Source organism: Calidris pugnax, unplaced genomic scaffold, assembly GCF_001431845.1.
Source record: "Calidris pugnax isolate Ruff unplaced genomic scaffold, ASM143184v1 scaffold124, whole genome shotgun sequence".
Taxonomy (NCBI): Eukaryota; Metazoa; Chordata; class Aves; order Charadriiformes; family Scolopacidae; genus Calidris; species Calidris pugnax.
In genome coordinates, this window is record NW_015090914.1 from 160,535 (window position 1) to 187,806 (window position 27,272).

A 27,272-nucleotide genomic window follows, 5' to 3' on the forward strand; every position below is an offset into this window, starting at 1 on the left:
CCCCTTTTTTTTTCTCTAGCAGTTTAAAATCAGTACATCAGAGGCGTGTAAACAGTATTAATCTTTGTTTCACAGTATTTAATAAAACAATTCACTAAAAGTACACTTGAGACTTGAAAGGGAGTCAGGAAGAAGAAATTAATAGCAATTGGCTCAGACATCTCCACCAGGATTTTGGGTTTTAATACTAAGTACTTTTAATGATTATCCTAGCCCAGTATGAGAAAACATTTAAGAACTTGTTGCCAAACTGTTTGCTACGTAAGAATTGCTAAAATTTGCTTTGTGTGGCCTATTCATGTAGGAATTGCAGGAGTACTGCATGTGCCTTGCAAATCTGTGTTTGAACACCTTAAATTGCGGTTCTTGTGTTGATATTTGTTATTATTTTTTTCTAAGAGAATATGTTTACGCTTTAGGGGGATGACTGACTTGCATTACATAATTCTTAAATAAAGCACGTTTGTAGGTTGTAGATAGATGTTTTCATAGACTGTTACCACTTGACTTTCTGGCTTATGAAATATCAAGAATACAGGGAAAGCAACAGACAGAAGTTCCTTTTCCAATTTATTATCACGTTTGATGTGAAAATGAAAGCAGTAAGTTCACCTTGGTGGAAGAAGATGGATGACTTCAGGCTTGAAAATAAAAACTGTCGGGGCTCAATATTAAATGCTCCAAGAGATTGTTACTTATTCAAACAGACCAAAGAGGTGTTCTGGTTTCCTCTCTCTGATGCACTGCTTTTCTTATTAAGAAATAATATGAAGTGGTTTGTTATTTAATATTTTGAAATTATTTTTTTCTGACATTGATTCACAGAAGTCTTCAGAGAAGCGTGTTGCTGAACTAGAAAAATTCCATAAAAAAGAAATGGCTACCAAAGATCAGGAGCTAAATGAGAGATTACAGGCTCAAGAAAAGGCATTCCAGGAGAAGATGAAGGCAGCTCTTGTACGTATCCCTAAAATGTGTAGTAAGACATTTCCCTAAGTTTGGGGTGGGACTAGAAGTCTTAATCTGACCCTATTCCACAGTGAAAGTCATTTTGCGCTCAAAGGTGTGAGTGTCCTCCAAAAGTGAAAGAGCTCAGAGGCTTCAGCATCATGAAAGGAAAGCAGCTGCAATGGTCCCTGCTGAGTAATGATAATTGATTGCTGTCACTGCTCACTAACAGCTGCATCTTGTGGGAAAGACTTCTTTTTTCTGAAAACTCTTTTTGTTAGACTTGGTTTTTTTTAATTTCTTCCTGGTGGTCAGCCACAGCAGCTAGAGTAAAGGAGGTCCAAAGAATGGCACTGCTACTTGAAAAGTGTTGGTATCATTATGTCTGGTTGTGTTGTGTGAATTGAGCAGGGTTAATTACTCATAGCGTTTGACCTCAGAAAAGAATTTTCTTCTAGGTCAGGCTGGGAGGAGTTGTTGGGATTCTTTGCTCTTTTTCATAAGCTGTAATACACTTAAGATCATCATGTCATTTTACCCAACAAATAGTAGATTCTCTTTTATGTTTTTCCGTGCTAGTTGGTGACTAGAACTGAGGGACTCTGACACTCCCTTCCTGACTATATTTTTCTACCTGTTTCTCAGGTGGTTGTTTTTTTTTTTAATTCTAAGGAATAGAAGCTTAAAAATACATTAGCACTACAGACCTTTATTCCGCTCAGATGTTACTCTCAATTAATTGTGGTGAAGAAACAAAAATGAACGGCTAGATTGCATTATGATTTTCATACAAAGAAAAGTAGAAGACAGATTATTCCCAAGAAGAGAAAATGGAAATTATTTGTAACAATTTTGTTTTCACAGATGAAATACAAAGTCTGTGTGTGTGTAGAAAATACAGGTGATTAGTGTTTGACTCCTATTAACTGTTTTGTAAATATCCTATTATACTGTTTTTAAAGGTGTGATGACTGTGTTTATTGTTTTATTCGTTATTTTTGACACAGGAAAAAAATCAGACTGAGTGTTTAAAAACCCTTGAAGAACAAGCGCAGCAGGAATCCCTGGCTTTAGAAGAATTAGAGCTGCAGAAGAAAGCACTACAGGCTGAGTATGACAAGAAAGTTCAGAAGATGCATCAAGAAGTAGAGGCTTCTAGAACTGTGAGTAAAGCTTTCAAAAGGGTAAAGGTTTACAAGAATTCCTTTCAGTACATATTTAACTGTGATGGGTTTAAAAATACTGTGAATTTATTGTGATTGGGTTGTTTTAATCTCACAATGCTTCTTGCAGTGACAGAAATTTAACGTATTGTCATGGTATGCTGCAGTGCCTAGTTTTTTACAAGATTAAATGGCAAAATAGAGAAATACATTCACTTTATATCATGGCGTGGTATATGAATTTGTATCCATCTACATGATTTTTATGTATGTTATGCAGGAGAGTTAAACTTTCAACTGTTTAACTTTTGAGTACTGCTACCATACAAACACATACTAGGATACTTAAGGAAAAAATGTGCTTAAATTTTTGAAGTGTCTTTTCCTTATGTAATGGGTAATTAATTTAATGTAATGGGTAAGATTCTATTATGTATGAACGCAAGTTTGTACGTTATTCTATTCCCAAATATTAGTTTGGAAGTTTTGTCTATAGAAGTGTTTTAACTTTACAGCAGCATTTCCATGAGAGGTGGAATTAAGATAAATCAGAAGATGCGTACAAAGCTCCATAATACTTGTGTAGACTACTGATATTTTTCTTCCTATGTATCGGTACTTTAGCTTAATAAGAAAATGTGACCATATCTCTCACAAATATGAGTTCTTTTATTTGAATTAGTTAAAATCTTTTTAAGTTTTTATTGTATCTGTTTTCACTGCAGTGAAATAGAAACATTTTTATTGAATAACTAATTCACCATAAAGGAACCAAAGGTGAGAACAAAATAGATGAATGAAGTTAATATTCACTAAAAATAACAGAATAAGTGACTTGTAGTTACGTGAAGATGATGAGGTTTTTTTAAAACTTTAATCAACTTGCTACCTTTTGAATATTTGTATTCTTTTAAAACTGTATTCTCTAACAGAGGATTCTTGAACTGGAAAGCTCTCTTGCAAAGTATTCACAAGATGACAGAAAGCAATCGGAGGAATTAAGTACTATGATGGAGTCTGAAAAAACCCAGCACAATAAGGAAATCAATGATATAGTTGAAAAACACAAGAAAGAACTGGAGAATGTGAAACAGCAGCAGGAGGAGCTTTGGACAGAAAAACTTCAAATCTTAAAGCAACAACAAATAACTGAAATAGAAAAAATGAGAGAGAAACAAGAGCAAGAGATAGACAGAATTTTGAGAGAGAAAGAAACAGTGTTCCGTGCACACATAGAAGAGATGAATGAAAAAATGTTAGAAAAACTTGACGTGAAACAAACAGAGTTAGAAGCACTCTCTTCTGAGCTATCAGAAGCACTAAAAGTACGTCATGATTTAGAACAAGAACTCTCAGAATTGAATAGTAAAGTGTGCGAATCAAAGAAAGAATTGGAAGAAAAGTTAGAAGAAGAGAGAAAACGGCACAACAAAGAGGTTGAAACGATGTTAAAAGAGCACGAAATGTCTATTCAGGGTGTCGAGAAGGTACTCAAAGAGGAACTCAACAAACTCAAGCAATCGTTGGAGGAGAAAGACAGACATCTGGAGGAACTAAAAGCACACAAACAAAAGCTAAAGGAATCTGCAGAAAGTTCTGAAGCTGAACTTGTTCAAGTGTCTGCAAAGCTCAAGGAGCTTTCAGAGTCTCATAGGAGTACTTCTAATGAGCAGGCAAAGATTTATGAAGAGGAGTTAGCAAAGCTGCAGCAAAAGCTAACAGACCTTGAAGGTGAGAAATTGCAGCTTAGCGAGCACCTAGAAAGAACTGAATCCCAGCTGAATGAAGTCAAGACTGAGCTAGAGTCATATGTCTCTCAGGTCCATGATCTGAAGCAGCATTTGCAAGAAGAAAGCAATGAAAATACACGGAAAGTAACCTCTCTAATACAACAATACGAATGTCAACTTCAGGATATACAAAGAGAGGCTGATGAGACAAAGACAAGTCTAACTGACAAGGAAAATGAAATTGAACACATGAAGCAGTTACAGAACAAGCAAGCAGAAGAGCTTAACCAGAAGTTGTTAGCAGCGGAGGAGAGAGTTAGTGCTTTACAAGGAGAATATGAAAGTAAACTGAAACGTCAGGAGAACAAAATGGAGAAATTGAAACAGAAATCAAAAGATATGCAAGAAACTTTCAAAAAGAAACTTGCAGAGCAGGAAGCTAAACTTAAAAAGGAATTTGAAAGCAAGCAGATGGAGTTCAGTCAGAAAGAGAGCGAATTCAATGCTAAGATGTTGGAAATAGCACATGCCACCTCAGCTGAAAGCAGTGATGCCGTGTCAAAACTGGAATCTCATCAGAAAGAGCAACTAGAGAGTCTTGCTGAGGCTCATAGGAAGGAGTTGGAAGAAATTATCCAGAGCTGGGAAAAGAAACTCAATCAGCAGGTTGAAGAGCTCCAGCAAAAACATGAAATGGAAATGCAAGAGAAAGAGCAGGAGGTTGGAGACTTGAAACAGAAACTTGCCACTGTCAGTGCTGAGAAGGATGGCTACAGGACAGAAATAACCCAACTGAAGGAAGAGCAGGGGAAAAAGGAGGAGGCCCTGAAAGAACTGCAAGAACAACTCAAGCAGTCAGTGGCTCAGGTGAATGCTTTGTCTGATAAGGAAAGTGACCTGAGAACACAGTTGAAAAAATTGGGAAGTGATCTTAATCAGTCCGTGAAAGAGCAGTCAGAGCTTCAGGAACAGCTCAGTAAACAGAAAGCAGTTGAAGAAAATGACAAAACTAAAATTACCGAGCTGGCTGATACTGTGAAAACACTTGAGGAGAAACTTCAAACTGTGAAGTCTTCTCAGTATAAAGATAATGAAAATTATGAGAAAAAAATAGAGACAATTAAGCTAAAAGAAACTGAGTTTAAGAGGTGGTCAGGAGAACTTGCAGCCCAGTTAGAGGCTTACTGGAAGAACGCTGAAGCTTTATTGCAAACAAAAAGCAATGAATTAATTGAAAAATGTAATGAAAAAATTGGCATAGTAACATGCAAAATTGCAGATTGCGAGCGCCAAACTGCAAAAATTAAAGAAGCAGTAATAGTTAAAGTGAGTAAGATTTCTGAACTAGAAGCTCAACTTAGAGAAGTAACAGAGCATCATTCTGCTGCAAGTACTTCTTTGCAAAAGTCAATGCAACAGCTTCAAGAGAAGGACAATTTAATTACATCCATGAGAGCTGACATTGAAGGACTTGTAACAGAAAAGGAGCAATTGCAAAAAGAAGGAGGGCATCAGCAGCAAGCAGCATCAGAAAAAGAAAATTGCATAACACAGCTGAGGAAAGAGTTATCTGAAAATGTCAATTCTGTCACCTCATTGAAGGAGGAACTCCAGGAAAAAGAATCTGAGATCTCTGCTCTCAACAAAACAATTAGTGACCTTAATGTTAGGCTTGAAAGCATGGTAAGTTTAACAGAGAAGGAGGCAGCCATATCTCTGTTAAGCAAGCAGCATCAAGAGGCTCAGTTACAGTTGTTAAACCAGGTACAGGAGTTATCATCCAGAGTTGAGACGCTGAGTCAAGAAAAAGCATCAGCTCTGGAGCAGGTAGATCATTGCACAACCAAGCTGTCCGAGTGGAAGACAAAAGCACAAACTAGGTTTACACAAAATCATGATACTATTAAAAATTTGCAGACCCAACTTGAATTAAGCAATACTGAAGCCAGTAAAAAAGATGAAGAGCTAAATAAACTGAAGGAGCAGCTGGCTAAACAAAGCAAGAATCTGGATAGCTTAAAAAGTGAATTGGAACAAAAGCAAAACAGGTGGGAAAAGCAAGAAGGTGAGTTAACTGCAAATTTGAAAAAACAAGCAGCAAAAATTGCTGAACTGGAAAAACACATTGCTCAGAAAACTTCAGAAAATGATTCCTTGATGGAGGAACTTAAAAAAAATAATGAACAAAAAGACACAGAGCAAAAAGAGATAGCTTGGAAACTCCAGCAGGCAGAGGTGGTGGCTTTTGAAAAGGACAACAGATTTAAGGAGGCTGAAGAAAAAGTGCTTAATCTTGAGAAGCAAATAGGTACACTGAAAGCTGAATTTGAAGCAAAGGAGAGGGACTTTGATCAAATGAAATCAACGATGCTTAAAAGCAAAGAGGAAGAACTGAAAGAATTAGAAGAGAGACTAAATGCAGAGAACAGCACTAAGTTGGCAGATCTGAAAAAGAAGGCAGAGCAAAAAATTTTTTCTATTAGAAAGCAATTGATGTGTCAGATGGAAGAAAAGGAACAGGAATTTAAGCAAGATAGAGAGAGTCAGTTAAGAGACTTGGAACAAAAAGTGCAGGAGAGAGAGGCTGTGATTGAGTCCTTAGAAGAAAAAATTAAGTCAACAAGAGATTCCACAGAATTAGAGAAAGAAATGCTGCAAAAAGTAGAGAGTGTAAAAGCTGCTGTAGAACAAGAAAAAGATAAAATACTTGAGAGTGTCCAACAGACATACGAAGAGAAAATGCGCGTGTTACAGAAGGCCTTAACAGAAAAAGATGAATTGTTGCACAAATATGAAAAGGAACGACAAGAAAGTAACGACACTCTTCTGGAACTGCAAAACAAACAGAAAGAACTCCTTAAAAAATTAGAATGTGTTGAGAAGAGCCGTCAGGAGGAGCAGAGTAGGACTGAAAGCCTCAGGAAAGAACTTGAAGAGGAAACCAAAAAATACTTATTGGCAGTGAAGGAGCATGCTCATTGTGATGATTTTGCAAGCAGTAGGGAAGAATTAAAAGCTAAAGAAAGGAAATGTCTTGATATGGAGAATGTAATTGGAGATTTCCAGAAAAAAATGCAGGAAAAGGAGGCAGTCAGCCAGTCTTTAGAACAGAAGATAAAAGAGTTGGAAAATAATCTACTGAAGGAAAATGAAGCTCATAAGATTGAGATGGAAGAGAGGAGTTTGAGATATGAAGAAAAGCTAAGAAGTTTACAGCAACAGTTGGATGAAAGAAATGACAGTCTGAAAGCTTTTGAGGAAAATGCTGAAGAAAAAGCTAAATCTGGTTTGGACCTGCAGAATTTACTGGGCGATATGCAGAAACAGCAGAAGGACTTGCAGAGTAAACTGCAAGAGAGCGAAAGGGAGAAACAGAAACTACTCAAAGAAGTGAGTAATCTTCAAAAAGACTTACGTACTCTGCGAAAAGAACATCAGCAGGAGCTTGACATAGTAAAGAAGGAGTCCTTAGAAGAAATGGAGCAGAAAATCAGGTAAATTCTTTATTCCTGGTCTTGTTACTGTTTCATTGCTTTAAGTAAAAACCTAAAAAAGACCTTTTTAAAGCTCTAACAATGAAATAACGACTGACATTTTTCTGTAATTTTTGTAAGTAGAGAAACATCAAGAAAAGTGCTACTTAAAAGTAACACTTCATGACCACTATTTGAGTCATCAGTTTTAAAAGTGGTTTGTCTTTTGGCAAAGTAATACTATTTTCGATTTGTTTTAGAGATGGTCATTTTCAGCATTGCCAGAACATAAAATATAATTCTGTTTTCCCCAAACGGGAAACAAAGTTTATTAAAACATAGTACTGAGGGCTTAATGCTCAAATGTTATCAAGAATTCTTCATACGTACTGCAGAAGATGTGGCATACTGCTCAGCACTCAAATAGTTTCTCAAGCAAGAAATTCCCTAAAAATTCTGCACGCTTTTTACTTCTGGTTCTTCATCATCTTCAGAAAAAAACTCTTTTGGAAGGACTCAGTTCTGGGTTGTTTTTTAAAAGAAACAGCTATGCCTTCCAGGTTAATTCAATGGAAGAGGAACGAAAAGCCTCCCTGAATCCCACAAAATTCATATAATTCAAAACCATCCCATTCTAAAATAGTTCTGGAGAAATTCTCAGATGTCCTACCTTGCTAAACTTTTCTCACGCTCTCTTTAAATGCTTTATATCCTCACTGTATTTTTTTGACATTTTCATACAGATGTGAACAAGAAGACATTGAGTTAAAGCACAACTCCACCCTAAAGCAGTTAATGAGAGAGTTCAATACTCAGCTGGCTCAAAAAGAACGAGAATTGGAAACAGCAGTAAAAGAGACGATCAGTACGTGAAATATTAATATAATGGTCATCCAGTAAAACAACTGGAAAACCAAATCTTCAGATGTTTTGGGGAAGGGGTTTTACCCACAACTCTGATAAAGACAACATGTGTTTTATGACTGCCTAGAGAACTCGGGGAAAGAACTTCTCTTGCTCTGGAAATAACATATAAATGATAATTGTAGCACAACTAGGAAAAAGCATATGTAGCTGTTCTTCCTTACCCTGCAGGATGGCTCTTTGATCCAGCATGCTGCCTGTTTGCATCTGTCACAGCAAGAGTTACCCCTTGATAGCCGTAGGGGCTACCTTTTTATCATATGTACAAAATAAAAAAGAAAGGAGAATATGGTTTTAGAGGTGATAGCACGTCGGTAAGTTTTCATACAGGCTTCAGCAATACAAACCTCGAACACTTCATTGTTCAATATATGGCACTGAAGGATGCCTTTTAGAGAAACTTAAAACCATCTGGGAATCAGAAGTGTGTTTTCTTAGCTGCATCTTGCAGCCATCATTCACTGTAACCACTAACAGGTACCAACTGGATGCTATACCATGTGGTTATAACTAGAGTACACCACATTTCAACCTCTCTGTCCACCATACTGTAAGTTGGAGAAGTGAGTAGAAAGTATCTTTTGACTCCACAGTTACTGGAAGTAGCCCTACACGTGAAGAATTTCTGAAGATTTGCAGCTGTTTCAATTGCTTCTCTAGAATAGAGTAGGAGATAGAACTTGATAAATCTTGATTGTGAACTTAACTTTTCTCTAAAAGTTTCAGCAGGTAGAAAAAATTGCTGTGGATACCAAACTGCAGACAACAAACTGTGTACGTGTTAGGATCAAGTGACATAATGGTCACTTTTGGTGTGAAAAATGAATTTTTGTGACAAGTTTTCCTTCCACAGTTGTCTTTATTTAAGCTTTCTTAAATTCTGTTGTGACATAATTTAACAAAATAAATATGGGGGGTTTTTATATCACCTGACTTTTTTTTTTTTTGATAGGTAAAGCCCAGGAGGTAGAAACTGAGTTGATAGAAAATCATCACATAGAGACAACACAGTTGCATAAAAAAATTGCTGAAAAAGATGATGATCTAAAACGAACTGTGAAAAAATACGAAGAAATCCTTGAGGTATCTTTCTGAAAAAGTGATATGATTACATATGTTACAAAATAAGTCTTTCCCTTCTTTCATTTCACAACTAGAGAAAAAAACTCTAATTCTTTCTAGTAAAGATCTTACTGCTTGAATTATATTTGATGTGTGTGGTGGCCTGGCTTGCAATTAAATGTTTGTTTCTGTGTTTTGTGAGCATGAAAGAACACCAAAAATTAATCCCCAGCTCTGATCATTCAATAAAAAATACACAGTCAGGACCTTGATCAGTTTGTGTCCTGGGAATGCGAGTGAGTTTATGCTTTACTTATGGTAGTGGTATGTTGTGTCTTTTAAGGTTCTAAATACGGTGGTTTTGAGTCAACCTTACTCTCCGGCTGCTTACTCTGATGCTCTGGGTTGGCACCGTAGCCGTTAAAGTAAGGTTCTGTGCAGGGTGCAGTCTGTTTGCACAGCTTTTATGTTAATAAAACTTTAATTTTCACTTGCAAGTGAACAGTTTGTATGATATCTCCAGATAGCCAGAGTTTTGCTCCAGTAACATTTGGACCAGAAGTTAGCAGCCAACTTCAGTTAGAAGATACTTTGCCATCCAAGGGTGCCTCCTGTTTTAGCCAAGTGTGCTATTCCAGTCCCACAGTGTGGCAACAAAAGACTAAATGGTTTTCAGTGCTAGACTGTACCTCATACTGGGGTGCAAGCTTTAATTTTGCTAATCTTAGTCCTGTCTGCACAAATAATTTAATAAAAAAGTCCCTTGAATAGAACCAGTTTGTTTATGCGCAGTTACCAGCCCAAAGAGCTATGTACTGAGCCTGACTGAGTGTTTAATACTAAAAAATTAGATTTTGTAGGCAGGTTGGCGTGTTCCACTCTGATTTTTGAATTTGGAGCAAGTTGGATGGAGATATCAAGGTTTTACATTTAGAGTCCTCTTCTTTTGTTTCCTAACTTACAAAAATTGTGTGATATAAAACAGTTGCAAAGTGGGTTTTTTTTGTACCATAAGTCTAAATTCTGCATTTCTGGAGATTTATATTTCTCTTACCTGAATGTGCAGTGTGTTGCCATTCAGGTCCTTACTTTACAGGCCCAAATAGGTCTGTGATTAGAAGTTATGCAAATGTATTTCCTCTCTGTTTTCTGATGGATTCAGTCTGTATGTATGTCATAAACTTGCACGGTGTGTGACGATCTTGAAGGGTTAGGCTAATTTGACTTCTGTGCAACTGGAGGTCATAACAGTTATTTTTTGCATCTCATTGATGATGGCAACAAAAGTTGCCTGGAACTGCAATAAGCTGAAGTTTGATATTTTAAATTTCAGAGTGTACGTTTTGTTTTTTAGGAAGTGGCATATGTGTGAGTGTTTGTTATTTTAGGGAAGGAAAAAAAGTGTAAGAATTTGTTACCTTTCTTCCTAAAAATTATTGCAAGCAGCTCAAAAGTGAAGAAATATTTACATTAAATGGAGTCTGTGTCATATTCATTGAGATCTCTGATAGAAATAAGAACATATGCATCGTCAAATGTATAGTTTTTCTCAATTTAAGCCTAAATTTACCAGTTACTACCCACTTATACCTGACTTGGCTCCTGATAGGTTCAAGACATTTATGCAGAGAGGTTTGTCTCTTTCATAAATGGCAAGAAGATGAAGCAAAAATAATGCCAATTGCAAGAATGAATTTTACTCATATAACTTTGTAGCTCTTTGTTGCATTTTAAGCGTGGTGAATGATGCTAAAATTAGTCTAACTTGATTTGAGTATATACCCTTAAGGACCAGCAAGAATCATTCAGTCTGTTAATATGATTTATTTGTGAAGTACTCCCCTGGTACTTCTCTTGCTTTATCTAGTGTTTGCTTATATTTCATAAATACTTTTATTACATAAAATTTCATTAACATCTCCCTAATTAAAGGACTTGTAAATCAGCATAGCCTGTAATTTGAGGCCTAAACCTTTTTTCTTCAACTGAAGTATATAATTAGAGAAAAATTGAATGTTTTGGTCCAGCTAGTTTATTTTAAGCCTTTCTATGAGCTAAAAATAAACTATCTAACTTCAGGTGTGTATTCTTTCCTTTGTTGCATTGCTTCCCATGTGAATACAGGATAGGCCTTGGGGTTAAGATTTGGAAATTACGTTACTGAAAGTCTTGGCTTTTCAGAGTATGACAGATGCTGTATAGAACAGTCACTCCTGATTTTAAATACAGATTCTGTGACATGTTGGAACCCTAGTTGACTTCTAATTATTTCAAATTTTAAATTATAATCTTTAATCAAGAGTTTATAAAAATAATGGCTCACAGGCAAGTCCCTTTTACAAAAGTGTCTTTCATCATTTTGATTTTAATTTCTTGCCTTTGTTTCAACTACCTTCTATGACTAAAAATGATGTGCATATAATTTTTATTTATTTCAGTGAACATTAGACTAGAAATTGTAAGATTTTTAGATTCTTCATGTAAAAAAGCCCTCAATCCTAAAAACTCCAAAACAACCACCATGCCCCTCCCAGCCCCCCACCTCTCAAAAAACCCAACAAAAACCCAAACAAGGGAAAACAGAAGCAACTGAATATGCCGTGTGTTAGGGGTTGTTAACTAGACGAGTATAACCATCTATAAAAGAATCTTAGGAAATTTTAACTGTTGATGGATTTTTGAGAGCATAGAAAAATCATGTGAATGAATAAAAAATAACACTGGAGGTAATGATGTTTGAGGAAGGCTTTATTGAAGATGGGTATTCTTAAAACTTCTAGGCTGTAGAACTTGCTTAGGTACTGTGACTTCCCTTTCAGTAGCTGTTTTGTGGGGGTTGCTTTGTTTCTTTTTGGTAGTGTTTTTTGGGCTGAGAGGCTGCATGGGGAGGGTGTTTTATTCTTAAGTAGGGTGCAATGAACACATTAAAAAGTGAAAATAATTCTTTTTTTCACTTATGGCATACTTTTTGCAAAAAATGCCGTATAAGTCAATTAACTTGCTAGGATTTGGGTCATCATGTTTTTCTGTAATTGTAATCTTCACAGTCTCATGAAGCACACAGTTCATTTCCTCCCTACCATTCTTGTCACTGCTGCTTCCCCCCACACGGTGCAGTGGCCTCCAAGTTCTTATGAATGAGAAGTTGTTGATACTGAAAATGTGATCAAAATCGCTTTATGAACACATTTGTGAGAGTGAGTGAGGGGAGGATGTAAGTCCTCGTCACTTCCAGAGCATAGGAAGTAACTCTGTGTCATCTCAGTGGCCCTTTCCTGAGGGTCTGTCTCTCCAGCAGTGCACCTACTGGATTATTCTTCAGTGCTGTTTTATTGACTGATAGAAATAGCTTTTTTTTTTTTTTTTAATTTTCAAAAAACTAACTGTATTCCCAACTATGTAAGCTTAATTGTTAAAGGCCTGCAAAATCTTTTTAAGCTCCTATGTTAGCTTCTTGCTCTTTCCTGTAGTTCTGTAGTGTAACTAGCCTGTGTACTGAATTTCAAGTATATTCTCTCTGTGTAAAGCATAATTCTTTTGTTGATTGCTTTCTGTCCACTGTAATTAAAGTTTTAAGAGGTTAGATTATTAATTGTAAAAGCATTTTTTCCCCTTATGTATTTTGAAGGCTCGTGAAGAAGAGATGACAGCAAAAGTTCATGAGTTGCAGGCACAGCTAGAAGACTTGCAAAAGGAATACAAACAGAGGGTGGCAGAAGAGGGACGTTGGAACAGTGAAAAAGTGAGCTGGCACTAATGTTTATTTTTATATCTTTAGGTGTGAGATATATTATGAGTCTTCATAAAATTCTGTAACTCTCTCTGAATTGGATTTTTTTATATATCTGGCCTTAACTTTCCCATACAGTTTCTGTTCTTTTCGATGTAAGTTCAGAAGTAAACCTCTTTAGAATCTGCAGTATTTGATACTACCTTCTTTAATGGTATCTTAAGAAGTCCAGTTGTGTTGTGATTATTAGGGTGGGGGGTTTAGCCCCCTACATGTTGATTTTATTGGAAGGCCTTTAGAAGGAAAGGAAGCCACATTGTGTCATTTTTAGTCTGGTTTGGTTTTGTTTTGTTTTTTAAATTCAATTTCCAAAGGGCTCTGACATAGCGCCTTGAAAATATCAATTATGGCAGAGAGGTCTTAATTGAAAGAAGACTGACTGCATGCTTTGCCTTTCTGAGACCACTTTTTAGTTTGAGAAATTCTTTGATGAAAATATTACTAGTTATTATTATACTGGGAGGAGGAAATATGAGGTGTTGAGTCACTGATGTGAGTTGGTCATTTCAGTTTTTATCATTCTTAATTAACACACTGTACAGAACTAGGTGATCAACATTTCTTTCTTTATCTACCTGTATCCAGTGCTTGATATACTCAGTATTTTTCATACATTTTAATCAAATTTTTTTTTTGTTCTAGGTCACAATAACAGAACTTCAGGTAAGTCTTAAATTTTATTGATTTTTCTCTCTAGATAATCCTGTTTCACGGCAGTTTGAAAGCAGAAATACTGCTTGTAAGCTTGTGTGTGTTAAAATGGGAAAGAGGTGTATTGGAAAGGTGCCTGAGATATATTCAGCAGTTTCTTGATGATTTCCATATGTGGCTGTTCTTCCAGGCACAGCTTGCACAGAAGATAACACTAGTCAATGATTCAAAACTGAAAGAGCAGGAGTTCAAAGAGCAGGTAAGGGTGCTGTTTGAACAAGTTAAAAGTATTCTTGTTTGATACTTTGTGTTTGCAGTATTAAAAGGCTTGTTCTTTTCACGTGATGATGCAGCGCATCTCCACACAGGTACTATGCAAACACTATGCATGTAAAATAGTTTTGACTCATACTTGTTCTCAGGAGATCTGTGCACTTCTCAAAGTACTCCTCTATCTCCTAAGAATGAAAATACCACATGCTTGTGATACAAGTCAACAAAATATTTGCACAGTGAAAAATGGAACAATGCACTCCATTAAATTATGGATCTTTTCTTTTTCTAAATGAAACCTTTTTTGATTTTTAAGTACAATTTTTGTCCTTTTTATGTATGCTTATGTGTATAAAATAGATACGTGTATATATATACACATATATGAATACATATCTATACATAACTTGCTACAGATATATGTATGTGTGTATATACATGTACACACATTTCCTTAAGTAGTTTAGGGACAATATTTAATAATGCAATTGTTAATAGAAGGAGATGATGTTTAGCTGAAAACTGTTTCAATTACGTTTATTTTAGCTGCTTGTGAATATACCATTTATCATTTCAACTGTTGCCTATTTAGATACATGTACTGGAAGACAGGCTGAAAAAGTATGAGAAGAATATGTATGTCACATCAGCTGGAGCACTGTACAGAGGTAAGTGCACAGTTTCCTTCACAAATAAGTTTTTGCTTGTTTGAAAGACATGCTTTGGTTTAGAGAATTTATAACGTCAGTCTTCTTAAAACACTCATATAATATATTTTTATGACATCCTTGTTTTGTCTTGTCTGTTGTAATAGAGCTAGTGTGTGATTTCAGATGAGCAAATCACACAGCATTTTGTTTGATGCTTGTTTTTATGTCATACAGTTAAAAGAGCTATGTGACAGTTCTTAAGCTTTCTGTGTCCCTAAGAGGAGTGGTATAGGCAGTGGCACTTGAAAGTGGCTGGAGAAGAAATATCCATTTGTCTTGGCTAATTAAATATACATTTTATGGCTCTTTCAAATTCTTAACAATACAAATTTTATATATCTTTCTTGTGTTACATGTCTGGGCATTTATTCTTGCTGTGATTAGAGTTCCTTTGCAAGATTTCCTGCTCTGACACAGTAATAAATACAATAAAATCCTGTTTCCACTTGTAACCTCTGTGATATAGGTTCTTGAAAGTAGTTTTTGGAGCTGATAAATCCCTGACTTTTCAGGCAAATAGTCTCATTGTTCCTAAAGTCCCTGTGAGCACAGGGAGCAGAACAGAATAGTTATGCCATGGTATGCCTAGAGTTCTGCATGACCAGCTCTGACCCGTGCCTGAGGGGTCCATCCAGGAGAGCAGCTCTCTGCAGTGCAGGTACCAGGCCCATCCAGGAGACAGGGCAGAGATGGGGACACCTACGGCATCCCACGGGCAGGGACTGAAGGCCATAGGCTGAGCTGAGACACTTTCCCTGGGCCCTTGGCAGGAGATGGTGTGGGTGAGGTTATCGGGGAGGCCGTTCCCAGCCATTGAGGCCTATGAGGACCCCCAGGACCCTGACAGAAGTAGACTTGCACTGCTTATATGCTCTCCTTCAAACATTGATAGTTTGCCACGGAGACAGAGTATTGGGCCAGATGGACCTGTGCCCTGAGGGAATACTGTTGTTCTCAGGCTCTTTTATTTTAGGATGTTTTTCTGTGGGCAACAGCTCAGGCATTTCTAAAAATGAGTACAAGAAGCAAAAAGAATTCCACTGGGAAATGAATGGGTATTGCTCACCTCAAAAAGATATGCAGCCATTTAGTTGAGGTGCATGTCCTGCTTCAGACTGAGGGCTAGTTCTTTAAGCCCTGCTAGTGTCAAAGGTGTGGGGTTCTGCCATCCTGTGGAACCCCAGGTAAACTGTATGAACACAGCCTTTCAAAATCAAAAACCGCACTTCACACATACTTTTTGCGGATTTGTTCAGATAGTCCATCTTGAGACAATCAGTAGCTCTCACCCCAATCAGAAAGTATATGTCTCCACAACGTGACAGAGCCAGTGCCTGGGCTGGCTAGGATGCGATTATGGCCTTCTCCTGGTGCAGGGCTGGGACAAAACGGCATCAGAGAATTCATCAGCTTGTACCTGATAGGGAAAGAAGGAGGTAGGAAGAAGAATAGCATAGCATAGCATTGCATACCAGAATTCACCTGGAAGGGACCTGCAATGACCATCTAGTCCAACTGCCTGACCGCTTCAGGGATGACCAAAACTTAAAGTATATTATTAAGGGCGTTGTCCAAAAGCCTTTTAAACACTGGAAGGCATGCAACACCGACCACCTCTCCAGGAAGCCTGAGGCCTCCAGGGCTTGACCACCTTCTTGGTAAAGAAATGTTTCCTTATGTCAAGTCCAAACCTCCCCTGACAGACGCAGCTCTGAGTCACTGCCACACATCCTGGCACTGGGTACCAGGGAAAAGAGATCAGCATCTCCCTCTGCTTCCCCTCCTCAGGAGGCTGGAGGGAGCAATGAGGTGACCCCTCAGCCTCCCTCTCTGCAAACTACACAAACCCTGAGTCCTCAGCCACTCCTCAGAGGACATGCCTTCCAGCATCTTCCACGCGTTCAAAGGACCTTCACGTGCTTTTTAAATGGTGTGGCCCAGAACTGCATACAGTACTCAAAGTGAGGCCACACCAGCCTAAATACAGTGGGATGATCGCCTCTGACTGGCTGGTGATGCTGTGTTTGATACACCCCAGGATGTGGTTTGCCCTCTTGGCTGCCAGGGCACACTGCTGACTGCTGTTGAGCCTCCTGTCAACCAGCACCCCCTGACCCCTTTCTGTTTCTACTGTTTCTCTGTCCTAGGTACAAAATCCAGCATTTGTTCTTGTTCAGTTTAATGCCGTCAGTGAAACTTAGATTCATATGACTGACACTCAGTATAAATATTCTCTTATTTTTGTTTACACAGATGGAAACCTTCACCATACTGATGTTTCCCTCTTTGGGGAGCCTACTGAGTTTGAATATTTGAGGAAAGTGCTCTTTGAGTATATGATGGGTCGTGAGACAAAGGTATGGAAAGTTGTATATGGTGATGTGTGATTCAGGTTAGAATACAGTTTAGCATCCTTGCCGTGTAGCTTTGAAGTACCATGTGTTTGTGATTCTTTACATGCTGTTTATTACTGACACAGGATTTGATAGGCTTTGGCAATTTTTTTCTGAAGAGGCACTTAAAAACTTCGTCAGCATGCCAGGTTGACTTGGCAAGGGAGGGAGGGTTGTCACATCTCTCACCAATGTGAGAAAGAAGGCAAAAACCTTTATAGGTAGATAAGATTTTACTCACACAAGTCCTGTTGTTAGTCAAGCTCAATGTACCATGAAAGCTGGTATACACACTGTTAGCAAAAGTGTTCTCCTGATGTTGTCTTGACATAAGTATGATAAGTAAACGTTGGATTAAATAATAGTTTGTCAGAAGCTCTGAATATGGTGAAGTAGCTCATAATTTGTTGCTTAATGTCTTTTTACAGGGCTCCCAAATATGTGTATCTTCCCTAGATAGTACTCGTTTACTCTTAAATGTAGTGAAAAGCTGCACAGGAGGCTTTTTGTTGTATGCTGCAAGCTTGTGAAATCATTCCTAAGTTGGAATTTTACTAGCTTGTAACAATACTGGTGCTTAGAGACTGACCAGATTCAAAAGAGCCATGTCGTAACACAAACATTTTTCTTGGATGATAAATGCTATGTGGATTAATTTATTATTTTTTTTTTTCTCATCCCTGGAGTTCTTCCATTCTTTGTTGCCCTGATTTCCACTTGGAAATTAAGCAAAATGGTTTTCTAGTAAGCAAAGTGGTTTTATATTGTTTTCTATACTAATGAGCTTTGTTCTTGTTTTACTCTGTACAGAATAAAGCTTGGTCTGTGCAGGACATCTTGTCCTTTTGGGATGCCTCTTTTTATCCCATTTTTCACTTTGTTATTAATTCCTTTTTTATTAAAAATACAAACCTCTGATCCAAAAACCCCAGAATCACTAGTTACCTTCTGTTCACAAGCCATTGGCTCATTGAACGGCTGTCTTACTATAATAACAAACAACTTAAATCATTGAAGAAAAATACATAATTTACTGGGGTTTATGGTTTTGAATTGTGAGGGAGGGATGGGAAATTGCTAAGAAACATCAGTGGTGTTTCAGCTTCAAACAAGTCTTGAGATGGCTGCAGATGACTATTGCAGGTAGCTGATGCACATAGCAAATTTGCGTTCAAGAAAAGCTAATGAGTGACTCATTAAGGCTGTTTCTCACTGATCATCAAAACATTACTGTACATGCCTCAAAATTTTGGATTAGAGTTGTGAGTTTCCTTTTTAGCAGTGATGTACTCAAATTTGCAGTTAATTTCTTCAGTAACAGCAACAAACAACAACCAGTGCTAAAGTAAATTAACCTTAGGTCTCTCTTCTGTCTTTCTTTCAATTGCTTTGATTAAAAGCTATAGGAATAAATAAATGTAATAAATTATGTATATATGTATGTATGAGTTTGTAGACATATATATGTATTTATTTGCCCTGGAGATTTTTCAAATTTTCTTTTGTAAGATTATTCTGGTGGCCTTTCTCTGTGTGGAGTCCTCTTTTTATAGTTCAAATATGTATGCCAGAGGTGGTTCAGCAGTGGAATTGGTGATCTCTACAGATGTTATTTCCCCTTTATTGAAAAGAGTTCAAGAAAATCTGTACAAACTGTCTAGGGTGGATTGCCATTTAATGGCAGCCTGGTAAATGCTCCTGGAATGATCTGAAGTAGAGACGTTAATGTTACAGTGCAGGAGGCCCAGGAGGAACGCTGAGGATTGACAATGGCTCAGTAGCCCAAGAGCCAGGGATTCCGGACGTAGTGTGTGAGCTGCAATCTGGCCCGTTCTTTGTGAACTGCACATGTCTTCACTGGGGGGTGTCACTGTCTTGCCCTTCAGTCCAACTTTATTTCTTTTCTCGTCCTTACCAGGATATATGTAATTACCAGCTTTTTCTAAGCATGCACCTTATTCAGATTATCTCAAGCTGTAAATACATGGCATAAACCGCTGGGTCAAATAAAAGTATTTTCCACAGATACATGAACAGTTACACAGTCCAGCTATAAAACACTAAATCTTCCGTTTTCAGAAATCCTGGATGCTTTACTTGTAATTTCACTGTGCTGTTTGGAGTTTTCTGAGGCCAGAACGATCAGTTTAAGAGTTGTATGTTTGTAATGAGTGTGTGTGTTGACATTGACTAGGTATATGGAAGAGTGCAATGGAATACATATGTGTCAGAGATAGTAAATTTATGCAGGTATTCTTCTGGCACCTCAGCATGCTCTTGTGCATTGCAGAAACACAAGGGGTATTTCTGTAAAACTTTGTTTTTGAAGGTTCTGCCTTTGACCAGCAGCTCTTGAATTATAGAGGGTGCTGATTAGTATCATTGTACAAGTATTATTTTTAGAGATGGCATATCTGAATATGTCAGCCTCATAGAAAGAAATGGGAATGCAAACTATCATCTCTTATAGGAGAACTAGCTGTTGCATTAGGCAAGCTGAGGGCCTTTCTGTAGGTAGATAAAGAGATGCACACACAGGAGCACGTGTGTACTCACACACTGAAAGAGTTATTAAGGTTTTTTTATAGTAGAATAGTCTGTTAGAGCCATAAGGTAAGCCTATATCAAACATACTATCCTAAGTTCTGTGGTCCTTGTAACTCTGCAGCTGTGCGTAGCATTGAATAATTCTGCTTCAAAATCTTTGTAGTGGTTTCAAAAACTTGGAGATGATTTCAAGTCATTGCTAGTGATAAATTACAAAGTGGATGGTTTTGGGAAAGGTTTCAGATAGCCCCTATTTAAGTTGGCACAGAAGTATCTATGCTTTCATGGAGTGTTTGGAGTGTTTGTAAATTTTTCTTTAATATTTGCATGCCATTGTGTCCTGTAGAAAATTGTTGGGAGAGGGCTTTCTTGATAGCTCTGCTACAAAGAGCTTGAATAGATGTAATCTCAATGCTTTCTAACCTTTTAGTCCTAAATAATTGTGATGAAGATGGCAATTATTTTGGCAAAAGAAATTAGAAACATGTTATGTTAGTTTGTGGCGCTACGGACATTGCTTTGTGCATCTGGGAACTGCAGAAGAGGCACACACTTCTTAATTTGTTATATATTCTTAATGCTTATAATTCTTAATGCTAATATGTTAAAATTAAGCTTTTTGAACTGAAGAGGATTCAACGGGGCTTTAGTTTGCTTTGCTTGCTTTTAATTTTTACCCCTGGTTAAGTTATCTACTGAAATAATTGTTGGAAATTAAGGCTATACCTCTCACTTCCAGCTGTGCTCTTTTTTGTCCTGCAACTTCTTTGTTGCTATGACCTCCCTCTTCATTCCGCGCATGAGACTGGTAATAAACAGTAGACATTCAGAGCAGTAGTCTTATCTCAGGCACAGTTTTTAAGAGCAGTAGTTACTGCTTTTGTAGTAATCACCTTCTGTTTGAACTGCACTGCAGCTCACTCTTTGACCTTGATTGTAAGAGTTATCTGAACCTTGTTTTTTGCCTTTTGGAGTTTTTTCTTCCCACTCATCTGTTTATAAAATCAAAATAATCATTCCTATTTTGTACAAAGCTTTCTTACAGCTTATGATATTCTTACAGCTTCTGTCTGAGGAGGTCTAAATGATTTGCTATTTAAATAATGGCATTACTGTATATCCACTAAAAATATTTACACAACTGGTGTTCCATATCTGGCATTTGGATCTGCTTTCCCAATGTTTAATTTCTTTACAAAATATTTGGATGATGTGAATATAGTTTGAACCCATAAGGACTCTCTCAGGTGCCATGCACCTGAAATGTGCTTTTCAGAATGGCTGCATTAGGATGAAATGTGGTAGGAGAACACTGTAGACAGTATGCTGTCTTCATAATGGACTTGAAGTATTTGAGCACAGATACCACAGAGCTCACATCGTAATACAGTAACTGCAGTTTGTGACAATATGAAATGAAGGTTCTTCATGGTTTTCATAAAATTCATATAATGTCATGCATATATGATGTGAAACAAGTAGTTATATCTTACTTGTATCACTATTTTCGATTGATGCTACTAAAAAGCATCATTCTTAAATACTAAAGCATCATTCTTAAATGAAATGCATTTTAAAATATTTCAAGGCATTTTAGTGCATATGAAATTACTTATAGATGACCTATTTCTTTTTAGACAATGGCCAAGGTTATAACAACAGTGCTAAAGTTCCCAGCAGATCAAACTCAGAAGATACTAGAACGAGAAGATGCTCGACCATTGGTAAGTTATATCAAGTTTATGCAAGAGGTTAGGTTGCAAGAATAAGGAATTAGAAACTTTCTTACATGTCTACTTTTTCCCCTCTGTCCACATTCAAGAAAAGTCTTTTTCTCCTTCCTTCCCTCTTCTTTAATGAAATGTCTAATTCAAGTTGTAAGTTTGAGTTTATAGCAAAAGTAAGGAAGAAAGGCAAGCATATTATCTTAACTGTTATTTCTCATCATTGGTTAAGCCATATTTCTGATAGCTCTGGGTATAACAGAACAAAGCACATTCAGTCAGCACTGCTATTCTGCAGAATTTTCTAATCAAAAAAGTAATCTGAAAAAAATCATGTTTTTTAAATTCAGAAGTTTCTGTGGAGTCTTTCATTAAAAATATGTCAAGAGAGATTTTTCAGCCCTAGGATAAAATGTCTGACAAAACCAGAAGGTATTTTGCTTTAGAATAGAAAACTGATTAGGTGAATCACCTGGGGTATGTCTGTTTGAAGTGGGATATGTACATTTTTATCTTAAGTATCATAGGAGTATTGGGGTTTGGTTTAAAGGTTTTTGGTTGGTTGGTTTTTTTAAGCATCTGCTTTATTTCTGTACTTCAAACCCATCAAAATATGTAAGATTCACTCTGGGTCAGGACAGGTCAAAAGTAAGAGACTTAAATGCTTCACTTAGGTTTTGTTTGGTTGGGTTTTTTCCAGTTTCAGTACAGTTCTTATTATGTGACAGTTGCTTCGTATTTACCAGCTAATCTGTTTACCAGAAAGATGAATTTGGGTTTGAGAAGCAGACCCAAAAAAGAAGAATATATGAGCATAAACATTTCTTTGGTGTTACTGTTACTATTTTATGTATTGGAGCTAATTTTTATTAAGATAAAAAGCGCAGTAATACTTCTGACTATATTGTACCTGGAGTCAACACTATGATCACTGTCTTTGTGGGTCAGCTTAGTAAAATATTTGGCAATTAAAGTGAGAGGGATAATTGTATTGCATTTCTCTTGCTGGCTTTGCATATATAGAATAAAATGAAAATTTGAACATTTTTACGTTTTAGTTGAAGTAGTTAACAGTCCTGTTCATCCACTGAAACAAATTTAAAAAAAAAATGCTACCGTATCATCTGCATAAAGTATCAAATCTGAGGAAAGAGTTAAATACTACAAGGTAACCTTAGAAGGTTTGAGAGTGACTTGCGATCTTAGAATGATATAAATGCTGATAACACTGCAGCTCCAACCGGCTCATGCCTCCCAAAGATGACTTTCCCTTAATGCTCTCTTTTTTTGACTTTCAAGTAGCAAGCTGGTGAGGTTGGTTGGTTTGTTCTGGCACGCTAGAGTAGTATTTAGGAAACCTTTTGAGTTCTCTGTTGGCCAAAAGACAGGTTAGAGAGATGAACCCTATTTTGCAATCCCTGCAGCTTTTTGATACTTGAAACCTAAAACAGATATTCAGAATTTTTGATGCTAATTGAAGCTTTAACTTGAATTCATCCAACAAGTTTTGATCCTTGGTATTAAATTTTGGCTAGAGCATACAGTGAGGTTTTTTGCAGGCTGCAAGTGCTTTGATTGTTAAGGATATCGTCATTTAAAGAGCTTCATTTCCAGATCAAAAATGCCTTGGGTTTCAGCAGTCCTTTTCTGGCTCAGATCTAGTCTATGAATTTTCTCCTTTACAAATGCACAGAGATTAAATTGGACATCTAATTGAAACTCAAATTTTTTTTCCTTCACTTTCAAAGTTACTGAATATATATACTGAAGCACAAATTATTTTTTGGCGTGAGTCTTCTGTAATTCTGTTTAGGACTAAAAAGTTGGACGGATCTTCATAAATTATTCTGTCAAGAAATATGCTTGGGTTTTTTTCTTAATTTATTTATTGGCACTTACTAACATGGCAGTAGTGTTTCTCCATACTTAATATTGGAGTGATGCTGATATTTTAAAATATCCGGTATTTAGATCTCATGAGCAATAAAGTTCTAAACTACAACATTAATGTGCATTTTTAATGTAAAGCCTGGTTGTTTCTGTGTGTTAGTTTATTGCCAAACATCTATTACTAATTTTAATGTGTAAATTGTTAATTAACTGTGCTACTGGAAAAGAATAAGTGTGTGCAGTACTAGGTATCTGCGAGTAATTATTTACCCTCATAGTAGACATATATTTAACAGATTTCTGAAAACTTCTAACAAATTCCTAGGTCAATACACTGATCTAGCATGTTTATCTCTGTCACTAATCCAGCTTTTGCTACGTAGTTGTTGTGATCTAACTGCAGCAGTCTCACCCATAAGCAGTAGACGTCCACAAAGTTCTTACCCACGCTATTAACCAAGTAGTCAATAAGCTGTTTTCTTCCTGGCTTTGTAGTTTGCCTCACCTCGCAGTGGCATCTTCTGAGTATCCCGTCAGTCTGGGCTTAGTTAGCCTGTGGTGAGTGAAGCTTAATACATACTTGTTTTATTTAAAATGAAACCTCTAGTACGAGATTCGTCATTCTTCTTCTTCTTCTTTTTTTCTTGCTTGCTCCTGTTTGTTAAAAAAAAAATCCAATTTCGGTTTTTGTTTTATGTGTGTATGATAAACGATAAACTTTGTTCTACTCATAATCATGTTTTCCTTTACAAAGCCAATTTTGAAAATGGTAAATATTGATTCCAAACCAGTCTTTTGAGTTATAAGCAAGACTTGAAATGTCAGTTGAGCTACAGAAATCTCAGTTGTAGGAAAAAAAAAAAAACAAATCAGACTTTAAATCAATTAATATGTAATATTAAATTTTATTGCACCTGGCTTTATTTTTCCTTATTCACTTTCTGATCTCCTTTTTTGAGTAGACAAGTCAGATTTATGGGAGACATATACCGTACTGCTTGAAGTGAATTATTACATCTTATAAATACAAAAATTATCTTAAAAAAGATTGATTAAATATTCTCTGTAAAGGAATTAGGATATGATTGCTTTTAAACATCAGAACCTTTCTGAATCAGAGCTTCGGCAAGAGTAGCTAGAGCAGAGATTAGGGAGAACAATTCAGAGAGCTTTATGCTCTCATTTTATTGTGCCTTTTCCCAGGTTTTGTTAAACTACATTGAAAAGCAGAAGCTGATTTAGGCCTTATGACTCGCCAAGCTGAAGGAGCAGCACCCAGCAGCAGTGGCTGAGAGGAGTAGGGTATGGAGTACACTGGTAACACTCGCTCCACGCTCTTAGGCCTACAGTTGGAGTTGTTACTGGTGGATGATATTTAAGAAACTCTTCAGATGAATTCTATAGGATACAGTCAGCCCAACTTGCCTTTTCCTCCTTGGCAACTGTCAAGCTTTGTGAGTCTGCCGGGGCTTTGCTGGGCTCCTGGTGGGCTGGGACGCTGCCCGAGCACAGGGATGGACCTGGGCTGTTCCAGTGCTGGGCATCACATTGCCGGTGCCAGGCTGTCTGCTCTCTTGCAATCATGCAAATAGAGCCTTCAATACAAAATAGTATCACTTTCAAAGGAAAAAATCTGTTCATTTTAGCGAGCAGTCACGGTTTCTACTTTATTTTGTTTGCTTTAAAACCCTTGAATGCAACAGCAGATCCACTTTGTTGCAGTTAAAATGCAGTAGAGTTTAGCCTGTTTGCCTCCCAGCTTCATCACTTCTTGACAAAGTCAGCAACCCTTTTTTCTAGTCAGAAAGAATTGAATTGTTGGTAATGACAGGACAAACAATTTACACCACTATTGCAGAAAGTATGTTTGAAACTTAATTCCCGTCGCACTGACTGTGCTGCTGCTGTAAAAAGTTGAGGCATTCTTGGCCGCATTTGAAGCATATCACAGAAGGGCTTGATTTCGACCTTAATGTCCACAATTACTTGTTATACTTTCATGACTTGAGTATGGAAACTGTTCTGACCTCATTATTATTAGACTGCAGTTTCTTTTTCTCAGGTATTTTTGTGACTTATGTCAGTGAATTGCCAGCAAATGGGATAGTACTCTTGCATGTATAAAACTTAGAAATGAAGATGATGCTGACTTCATTGTGAAAGCAATAAGTATTTTCCTGCTAGAGGAAGCTTTTTGCTAGTCCCAAAATTTTACTTCATCACTTCAATTGTGATGATAGTCCTTATGCAGAGAGGAAAACTTTGTTTTTCATTGGATTAAGATGCAGTAATGTGGTAGACTATCCATTTCCAGTGAGACTGCTGGCTGTTTTGTTACAGGTTATTTTGCTTTTATCAGAGTTTCTCAACTATTTTGCAGATACTGGAGTGGAATTACTTGCTTGAAATCAGTTAATAATTTGGCAACTTGACTTATCTGAAATTCTTCCATCTCCTATTCCTCTTAATAAACAACATCATTATTATTTTAATATTAAGTGCTTCTAAGTTGCTCTCAATAATGTAACATTTGTTCATTTTTTCTAACTTCTCATTCTTCCAGTCATGGCTACGGCCATCTTGAAGACATTGTGACGAGAATATCTCAAGACACTGCTGCTTAGAAATACGTTCATATCTCTGATGTCAGCCCTTGAGAAGGGATACAAAGAAAAGCTATTATTCAAGGTCACAAATGGAACAGCAAGAACCAAAACTCAGCACCATCTTTGGACCATGAATATAGTTAAAACTGCCTTGACAAGAAACGCTAATCAGGGGTTATCTGGTGATGAGTCTTTCTTCTCTTCTATTGAACACTGTCTTCTATTTTGTGTTAAAGGTTATTTTTTTAAAGGAGAGAAAAGACTGTATCCTAGGAAGCAATTGCCCACTACTGTATCTCTATACAGGCTTTACTGGGTGTTTTTTAAGAGTTGAAATAAATGGTTTGGTTTTTCTATTTATTTTTTTATTTTTGGAATGAATTGTGCAATACATTTTTGGATGGGTAGCGGTTGAGGTGACTTTTCCTGATGAACTAGGCGCTCTTGATGACTACTGTCTCCCGATTTGATCTTATGATTGTTTGCTAAAGATCACTTCTACATGCTTTTGCCTACAGTAAATCCAAATTGCAGTACCTCATTTGTTTACTCCTAGCTTTTGTACTTATATTTTGTGGAGAAAAAGTACATTACTGTAAATTGTAAATAGTTAATACATACCTGTATCATACGCTGGTCTGTGTTGACAGCACTAATCTGACAACAGCCAAGATGAAATAAAGTTTATTTACTGTATAATTTTGGAACTTCTTTGGTATGATTTTTCTTTTGAAAGGAGCCACCGGCTTTGTTCTTATTCCTGTTCAGGACATTCTTAGCCAAGGCATTTCCGGGCTGAAACCCCTGTCATAAGAAGAGCTATTAAAGTACATTGAACTGTAAGAAGTCAGTGAAGACCTTCAGATATTCAAGGGTTCACAACCTGGGAAACAGGCACATGGTGAAGTGGTGTGAAAGTACAGCAAGTAGGGAAGCTTGCTTTGTAAAAGTTTTAAATTATGGGATTTTGTTCTTTTAAATAATGCCTGCTCATTTTGGCATATAAGTTATGATCCTCTGAAGCAATATGCAAGTTTGGATAAATTTAATTTGTTACCCCGTTACTGTGATACCATCTCAATAACCATCATTGGCACTGTGTGTGCTAGTTTCCCAAGATGGTTCAAGGTGATCAGTCCTCCATGAATATGATTTTTAACGTGCGTTGATAGGAGCAGCAGGTCTCTGAATAGCTCATGTCTGCACATAAACAGGCCTTCTAAATACACTGCTTCTAAACACACTGCCTGCCCGAAAGGTGCTTCTGAATAGTGTTAGGAAGTGATGAGTTGCTGATGCTGTCAGGCCTGGAACATGCATCCTGCTCTGAGGATGCTCAGTCCGTTCCTCTTGATGCACTCCTGTTAGCTGAGGAAAACAGTGGGTCC

General features: G+C 37.0%; 1 protein-coding gene across 5 annotated transcripts in view; it reads left to right on the plus strand.

Moving 5' to 3' along the window:
* GOLGA4 (golgin A4) overlaps nucleotides 1-26,592 on the plus strand; it is a 65,118-nt gene extending 38,526 nt beyond the window's left edge. For 3 of the 5 annotated variants that reach the window (XM_014949482.1, XM_014949481.1, XM_014949483.1), the window contains 13 exons: nucleotides 826-957; nucleotides 1,956-2,111; nucleotides 3,044-7,335; nucleotides 8,058-8,179; nucleotides 9,191-9,321; nucleotides 12,929-13,042; nucleotides 13,733-13,753; nucleotides 13,932-14,000; nucleotides 14,607-14,682; nucleotides 16,978-17,081; nucleotides 21,302-21,388; nucleotides 23,774-23,836; nucleotides 25,842-26,008. In XM_014949482.1, the coding sequence (XP_014804968.1) occupies nucleotides 826-957; nucleotides 1,956-2,111; nucleotides 3,044-7,335; nucleotides 8,058-8,179; nucleotides 9,191-9,321; nucleotides 12,929-13,042; nucleotides 13,733-13,753; nucleotides 13,932-14,000; nucleotides 14,607-14,682; nucleotides 16,978-17,081; nucleotides 21,302-21,388; nucleotides 23,774-23,803 (5,334 nt within the window). In that variant the 3' untranslated portion in view covers nucleotides 23,804-23,836; nucleotides 25,842-26,008. Of the gene's footprint in view, nucleotides 1-825; nucleotides 958-1,955; nucleotides 2,112-3,043; nucleotides 7,336-8,057; nucleotides 8,180-9,190; nucleotides 9,322-12,928; nucleotides 13,043-13,732; nucleotides 13,754-13,931; nucleotides 14,001-14,606; nucleotides 14,683-16,977; nucleotides 17,082-21,301; nucleotides 21,389-23,773; nucleotides 23,837-25,841 lie in introns of all 5 variants that reach the window. The other 2 variants (XM_014949479.1, XM_014949480.1) reach the window with 2 other exon arrangements.
* The last annotated feature ends 680 nt before the right edge of the window (nucleotides 26,593-27,272 follow it).